This window comes from Hakea prostrata, chromosome 5 (assembly GCF_041222555.1).
Source record: "Hakea prostrata isolate BN-2017 chromosome 5, UWA_Hpros_2, whole genome shotgun sequence".
In the NCBI taxonomy this organism is placed as follows: Eukaryota; Viridiplantae; Streptophyta; class Magnoliopsida; order Proteales; family Proteaceae; genus Hakea; species Hakea prostrata.
In genome coordinates, this window is record NC_142604.1 from 34,193,978 (window position 1) to 34,201,554 (window position 7,577).

At 38.4% G+C, this 7,577-nt stretch overlaps 2 protein-coding genes across 2 annotated transcripts; one reads left to right on the plus strand and one right to left on the minus strand.

Moving 5' to 3' along the window:
• The first annotated feature begins 268 nt into the window (after window positions 1-268).
• LOC149015856 (uncharacterized) lies at window positions 269-5,597 on the plus strand. The gene is made up of 5 exons (XM_089156157.1): window positions 269-317; window positions 397-499; window positions 2,833-2,951; window positions 3,359-3,436; window positions 3,601-5,597. Exons 2-5 carry the CDS (start codon window positions 472-474, stop codon window positions 5,482-5,484), a joined length of 2,109 nt encoding a protein of 702 aa, XP_089012283.1. The 5' UTR covers window positions 269-317; window positions 397-471; the 3' UTR covers window positions 5,485-5,597.
• A 115-nt stretch (window positions 5,598-5,712) lies between these two features.
• LOC149015857 (uncharacterized) lies at window positions 5,713-7,050 on the minus strand. The gene is made up of 2 exons (XM_089156616.1): window positions 7,001-7,050; window positions 5,713-6,451 (listed from the first exon to the last, which is right to left on the minus strand). Exons 1-2 carry the CDS (start codon window positions 7,048-7,050, stop codon window positions 5,713-5,715), a joined length of 789 nt encoding a protein of 262 aa, XP_089012742.1.
• Window positions 7,051-7,577: the final 527 nt, after the last annotated feature.

A 7,577-nucleotide genomic window follows, 5' to 3' on the forward strand; every position in this document is an offset into this window, starting at 1 on the left:
ATTATTATTATTTTTTGAATCCGAAGAATTTATATATAGGGGGAGGGGGGAATATTGCTAATAGAGATGAGGATCGAGTTTGGCTCTCTTTTATTATTATTATCAGACAGCCGGTGAATGCGTTGGAATTCAAAGGATGTTTCTGATCAATTTGATGCCAAATCAAAGGTTACAATTGAAAGAAAGCCAGAGGAACCCCTTAATTTGCAATCGTCTCTGACGCACGAGACCACAACATACCAATCTATTCTACGCGTCCGTTCGGCACGTCACCGGTTTAGACTCCTTTCACTGTCCATTTTGCTTCGCTTCACAGCGTCAGTGGTTTTCTTAACTGCTTTCTTTGGAATCGTATTTCACAGGAATCATTAATCGAAGAAGAATTGTGTTTCTCAGGAATCATTCATTGATCGAAAAAGAATCCTTGCGTTTCTCAGGAATTATTAATTCATCGAAGAATGTGTTGATGAGATGAAACAGGTCGTAAAATCCAAACCAGGTATTTCATCCTTGCGTTCCTTTTTACTCCAAACCCTGTTTTGTCTCTCTCTGTTTTCGTTGAAAATGTCGATGGTGGATGTTTTTTATATTCCCCGTAGAGAAAATTACTCTGAACTGATTGCTTTAGTATTGAATTTTTGATGAATCGAACACACAATCAGAATTTGTAGAAACCACAGCTCAAGTCCTTATGCGAACACCCCCAATGAAGACTTCTTGCTTGGCTGGGCATCAACTCTGGCCCTTCAAGCTTCATTTTCATAGTCTAATTATCGATGGCCTAAGGCCAAAAGCCAACCCTAGTTACTAGGTTTAGTTTAAAGATTAATGACTCTTTTTTTCATTACACTAGATTTCAGTAATTTGGGCAGAGAGGAGTTGGATATTATCCAACCCTAAACGAAGGCAAAATGGCAACTTGTCTTAAAAATATTAGTTCTATCCTCCTCATATAAATAACTTGAAAAGAGTCTTAAAAAAATTAGCCCCTAAATCCTCTCTGGAATCTTGCACACATTAGGGTGGTATGATGAACGGAAATTAGGTCATCCATAGAATAGCAAATATGTTCATATGTAAGGACTATATATCCAACGATAGCTAGTCCTCCTTCCAGGAGGCTATGTCCCTTGATCCATATCAAGTCAGGATTTTTCTTATTGAGTAAAACATTATTATGCAAGAATCATACAAGTAGCAGGTTATGATAATATTCGACAACATCCATTGAAGAGTAGGTCTATCGGATGAGAATTTGAAAGGAGAGAATTGCTGAGATGAAGCAATGATCTCGAAGAGAGAAGCTCAGCTGAAATCCTAATTGAAATCTATATCCAAATAAGATCCAAAACCAAATCTAAAACCTCTCACGTCCAAGTACTAAAACAAATAGAACCCTAAAATTAAAACCAAAATAAAATACTTATTTAAACCCGACTCTTGTTGGACCAAACCTTATTAGACCAGTTCGTTTGGGTTGGAGTGGAGTTGATTAAATTAGTCTGATACAACATCAATTTAGCCAAAATTACACCCTTAATTGCAGGCCTACAGCCATGGATTTTATGTATTGGATTTGAGTGTTAGAGAGAAATACACAACTATTGCTGGTAGAGATTTAAAAATTAATTTACTCTTAAACATAATTTTAAGTAAATCATGTTAGATTATCTCTATTTACATGCATGGTTTTAGTGCATGGTATTGGAGCAGGTGTTATTGACACGATAACTAATATGATATTGGATTTGGTATCCGTAGATACCAGCAATATTGGATAGTTCTACCATCAATATTCCTTAGAAAAAGAATTTTTGAACTTTATTACCCCTTGTTTGTACTATGCAATCGATATGGTATTGGCCGGTTGGCCCATATGAATATTGGTAAGGTCCGAACTGATACGTATTGCCTGATTCACCCAAAGAAAGGAAAAAGACAACTTTTTGTACATCTTGTAGATTAATCAAATTTCAAACGGTCCCAGCTTTAACATTCTCATGATATGGTACTAATTTTCTTTGGCTTGAATTTTGAGTTTGTGAAATCATACTACCACTGTTGAATTTAAATCACTTGTGGAGCTCTGTACAACATTCAAAGCTGAATGTATCTGAAAGTCATTTTAGAATCATATGAGGTTGATGTGTAGCTGCAATCAACTAAAGCTCTTGTTGCTGTCAATGTTTATTCTCATTTTTGCTCTATTAAAAGAAGTCAATGTTAAGAATTCTTCCGATAAAAAAATAGATCTTGAAAACTGTTGTCCAGAATAAATTATAAATTGAAAAGTATTTTGGACAATTGTATAGCTGTAAATAGTTTTCTAATATTTTCATGTAGGATGTATAAGCTGTTTAAAGAATCTAAGAGAGAAACAGGTGGGAAGAGAGATGATTTTCTAATATCTTGGAGTTAAATAACGTTCTTATTCTTGTTTTCTGGGCATATGAGCACGTGCTTAAAGCTACTCTAAAAGTGATAAGTTTACATTTTTGTCCAAAATCCATGATAGACTGGATTATGAGATTATGATGTTTTTTGATTTTTTTTTTGGGTTTTTCTAAAGTATGTTCCATTACAGATACCAAAAACACACAAAAGTACAAAATTATCAATGACTGGTAATAAAAATCGACACAGAAAGAGAAGAAGATTCTAAAATAGGATTAGATTAGTACTGAGATTGATCTGATCCAAACTTACAAATCTTGTTGGTATTTTGTAAAAAAAGTACTTAGGATGGAACAATTCTATCATCAACTGGGAAGGATATCCAACTCGTTAAAATTGTTTCATGTATTGACATTCTCTCTCAACTTCTTGTTGTAGGGTATGGATCACAAGAGAAAGAGCTCGAGCATGTATTGTCCAATTTGCATTCCTTGAAGAAATTATACAGCCTTCTTTATGTCGAGGAAAATGATCTTAAAAGGAAAGATTCAAAAAATGTGAGTATTTCCCAAATGACAGTTATTTTTTGTTTTCTTATTTTCAACTATGTTATTTGATGATTTGGACACTCTTTTCTACATCTATTTCTCCTACAATTAGTTATTTTTATTTTACTGTTAAATAATAAAAATAAATATAATTTTTTTAAGAATTGGTATAGTTTTATATGAGGGGGACATAACTAGTTATATATATGGATTTCGTCCCTAACCCTAGAGAGCTACAACCTCTTTGATCCCATACAATGAGATATTAATGTATGCCAATTGATCCAACCAGTTGGGGTTAATAGAGATTGATACTTTTACAACATTAGTGATTAGTGAGAGATGGGCTTCTCTTCATTTTCCATTGCTTATCGACTAATTTTATTATTATTGTTATTTTTCATGTTAATAAGTAGTTGGATGAGCAAGCAAGACTTTTACTAAAGAAGCTACTAGATGGTGCAACTCAACGAGCCTTAAAATCTCATTCTCAGGTGAGATTAGTAAAAGCCATTGTCATATGGTTCATGTATACTTCTGGGTTTGTTCTTAACATTTAAAAAATTTTAATTATTATTATTAGTATTTTTCTAAATGCAAAATCGGAGCATATGTATAGAATTATTTTACTTTCCTTCTTACATATTCTATTTTACAGATTATTTCAGCGCAGCTTGGAGCATCTGTACAGACACTTGAGAACAACTCTCAAAGTCAAGACCATGCGCAGAGTTGCCATGCGACCACTGCAGAAGAAGATGATCAGTCACTGGATAAGAAAACATCTCCGGCGATTGCTGGAGGAGAGACACGCAGTGGTGATCTGATTTGCCAAAAATGTAACCGGAAGCGTCAAGATCCGGCCAATGTGAGGAAGACTCGGAATAGAGAAACTCAGAACCCGACTCGTGATCAACATGTGCGAAAACGAGTTAGCGAGATTCGGGTCGGTTCAGAACCCAGTTCTGACATTGTTGTAGGTGAGAGTAAGAAGAAACCGGAGGACCCGATTGATGTCTACAAGGAAGTTGCACAAGCGATTCAGCAAATCGAAGGTGAGATCCATGCAGACCAAAGAGAAAAAGTGGTTGGTTTGACTAATGATACGGTTCGGGTTGGGTCCATGGCCACTCGGAGAACTGAGTTAGAAGATAAGACGGGAAAGAAGAAACCCAAGGATGCCAATGCAACTGGGAAGAGTCAAAGTTTGCCGAGGCAGAAAATAAGTAATTCAGGTAGGAAGACCAAGGTCTCTGCTTTGCCTGGTGAGTCGTCACTGAGTCATAAAGACACAAATCTGCTGCCGAGTCAGGTGTTGACCTGGATCAATAAGGAAAGCATGACAAGTCCTGGTCCAACCAAAGGTGGTAAGTCGTCCCTTAACGTGAAAAACGAGTTAGCTGGTCGATTGATGAGTCAAAAGGCACCAACAATGAGTCAGAGTGGCAAGCAGCCGATCCTCGAGAAGCATGACTCGGTTAGTCGAAAGGCCAGAAAGCTCAGAGAAACTCACAGAGACAGCATGCAACGTAGAGAAAAAAGAAACTCCAGGATGGGAACATCTAAACCGTCGAGTTCTTTCTTGGTTGTGGGCCCTACACTAATGAGAAACGAGTCATTAAATCCTGTTCGTCGGAAGAGTAGCAAGAGTATGGTAAGCAAAAGTAATCAGCCACACGAAATCACGAAAAGACCCACTCTTCGCGATCATACCGTGGCTTCCACAAGATCCAGGAATCAATCTAACAGGGCAAAGAGTGGGACCCACAAAGAGAGGAAGGTAATCAGAGCCAGTGATGACAAGGATAGCGATGGGACCCACAGGGGGAGGAAAGTGATCGGAGCCATGGATGATTCGGATTCCTGCTCTACGTGTACTAGTCAGGATGAAAGTGAGGACACGTCGTGGACCTATCGAGAAATGGGTCCTACATCGAGTGAAGGTGAAGAGGAGGACCCACAACAATATGAAACAGTGGGTCCCACTTCATTGAGTAGAAGATTTGTACCGCGTGATCAGATGAAAGATGGTTTTCCAGCGAAGGACAGGATTAGTCGGTGGAGGAGATTAAAGGATAAGCTCGTCATCTTCCACCATCATCATCACCATCACCATGTTAATGATGTTGATACTACTCAAGTAAGACATGCTACACCGAATCATCTCTATCACAAACCTAGTAAGAAGCCCTGGCATCGAGTCCTTCACCGTCCAAGCAAAGAAGACAATAGAAAGTTGATGGCTGAGATTTATGGAGAAAGAGTGGCAGAAAGGACTCCACGTAAGCACCAACAAGGTTACTTTCATGCGCTTCTGGACAGTTTGTGGAGACACGTTTGGCACTCGAAGAGATCCAAGCCGACCGTGACGGGAATCAAACGGCTGGGAAAGGGTCCCAAATATGGCAAGGTTGCCAAGAAAATACATTGGTGGCAGAAGTTTCGCAAACGTGGAGTCAAATTGGCAAGTAGTGCGAAGCCATGTGTCAATGGAGCGTTGAAAACTAAAAGACTCTATTTACATGCAGGGAAGATGTCTTAATCATTCACAAAAAGGGAGAAAAAAAATAAAAAATCTTTTAGGGTCTTTTGATATCTATTTTCATTCTCATCTTTTTGGCAGTTTTTATTAGTTTAAAGTGTTTGGCATTTATTCATAGTTTTATTTTCATTTAAAAGTAATAGAAAAGTCCCCAAAATTCAGAATAAACTTTTTGTCTATTGATTATGGATGAGAATTTCTTTTTTTTTGGTAAGAAAATTTTATTATTCAAGAGAAGGAGCCGAGGGAGGTGAACATAAATCTATCAACCAAGGAGTGGGCCTTCCAGGCTAGGAAGTCTGCAACAGAGTTGGGATTCCTAGGAATAAAAGAAAAATAAAATTGTGAATAGGATGCTTGAAGATGCATAATATAGGCAATAATGGGCTCAATCGCCATGGGTTTGGGGCGGTCAGGGTGAAGAAGTAGGTGCACTAGTTCCTTGCAATCTAGTTCCACAAGAACGTTATGTAGATCTTCCCCCATTCCAAGAAGCATGCCTGATCGTACAACGAGAGCCTCTCCTACCAAAGCAGAATGTCCCATTGTCTTCTCAGAGACTGCAGTGATAATTTGTCCCCCATTGGCTCTAATAATGAAGCCCAAGCCCACCGTGGGCTTCCCTTTGGTAAAAGTGGCATATGTGTTGATTTTATACCATCTTGGAGGTGGGTCTTTCCAGGCAAGTTCCTCTGTGACCCTTATTGAAACTGATGGGCCATTTGCAATGTTTCTTCCTTGTGCTTGAGCTTCAGTTTCCATAAACAAAGATGAAATGGGCCTATTTGCTATCAAAAATTCTTCATGGGCTGCTTTAGCTCCCAAAGCCACTTCTATTGGTGTCCATGACTTTCCTTTAAGAGCCCATCCATTTCTTGCAATCCAGAGAAACCAGCAAATGAAAGTGCATAAGCTAACAAACTTTCTAGCTTCTTCTTTGTTTGTAGGAGCAACCAAGTAGAGGTTCCTAAACCATTCAGCAAAATTAATCTTGTGTCCAATTGGAGGAGAGTAAAACAGATCGCTCGCAAACCATACACCTCTTGCAAAGTTACAGCCCAATATGATATGAGTTGCATCTTCATCTTCCTCACACCCTCTACAACAGGTTGAGTCAAGTGGTACTTGCTTTTTTTTTTTTCAAACCAGCAACAGTAGGTAGTCCCTCTGCACATATTCTCCATATTAAGTGGCAGATTTTTGGTAGGCTATGCAATTTCCAAATCTCTTTCCATACCAATATATCTACCAATTTCCATTTGGGAATGGAGGAAAAGGATGCAGGCAGTTCCAATTTTGCAAAGTGTGCATTTAATAAAGCATGATAGGCTGATTTAATAGAGAAAATACCTGTGTTTGTTGCTCCTTAGATTTGCATATCCTCCCTTGGAAATAAGCTTAAACTTATTTTTTTGATGTGCTCCTCATCCGCTGCTTGAAAATAAGTTTGTAGCCTATCTTCTCTCCTTTCTATTCTTAGCATCTATGAGCTCTGCCACCCATATAAATTCACAACCATTCAGCCTGGGGTGTTGTAACATCCCACCTGGTAAACTTGGCACCCATCTATCATTCCAAATTTGAATTTTTCACCTATTTCAACCCTCCATATTAAGTGATCTAGTAAAACTTTCTTCCCTTCCATTAGACTACGCCAAGCCCAAGAGCGCTGATGACCAAGGGATGCCTCTAGGAAAGATCTTTGAGGGAAATAGACTACTTTGATGAACTTTGCCCATAGTGAATCAGGGTTATGCCACAGCCGATATGCCACCTTTGTGAGTAGGGCTAGGTTCTATCTACTTGGGTCTCGAAAACCAAGTCCACGGCCGGGTCAGGATTAGGATAAGGCCGGATTTTACACTACATTTAAAGGCTTCATTTGAATCTCTCACTTTTCGACATATATATTGTGAAGCTAACATGGAGGTAGATGTACTTGCGAAGGAAAGTGCTCTTACACAAGATGCCTTCTTAATGATCACCCCCCCTTATCTCCTCTAGGTTTTATTGTTTGATATATTACGTCTAGGTTGTACTTGGGGATTCTCCCTTTAAATAAATAAATTTCTTTCTTACAAAAAAAACAAAAA

Bases quoted from the DNA above. Each gene is read 5' to 3' on its own strand.
- LOC149015857 (XM_089156616.1), bottom strand. From the start codon at position 7,050: ATGGGTGCCAAGTTTACCAGGTGGGATGTTACAACACCCCAGGCTGAA. The intron at 6,452-7,000 runs GTTGTGAATTTA...TGAATGGTTTAG, and splicing joins ACAACACCCCAGGCTGAATG to GAACCTCTACTTGGTTGCTC.
- LOC149015856 (XM_089156157.1), top strand. From the start codon at position 472: ATGAAACAGGTCGTAAAATCCAAACCAG. The intron at 2,952-3,358 runs GTGAGTATTTCC...GTTAATAAGTAG, and splicing joins AAAGGAAAGATTCAAAAAAT to TTGGATGAGCAAGCAAGACT. The intron at 3,437-3,600 runs GTGAGATTAGTA...TCTATTTTACAG, and splicing joins CCTTAAAATCTCATTCTCAG to ATTATTTCAGCGCAGCTTGG.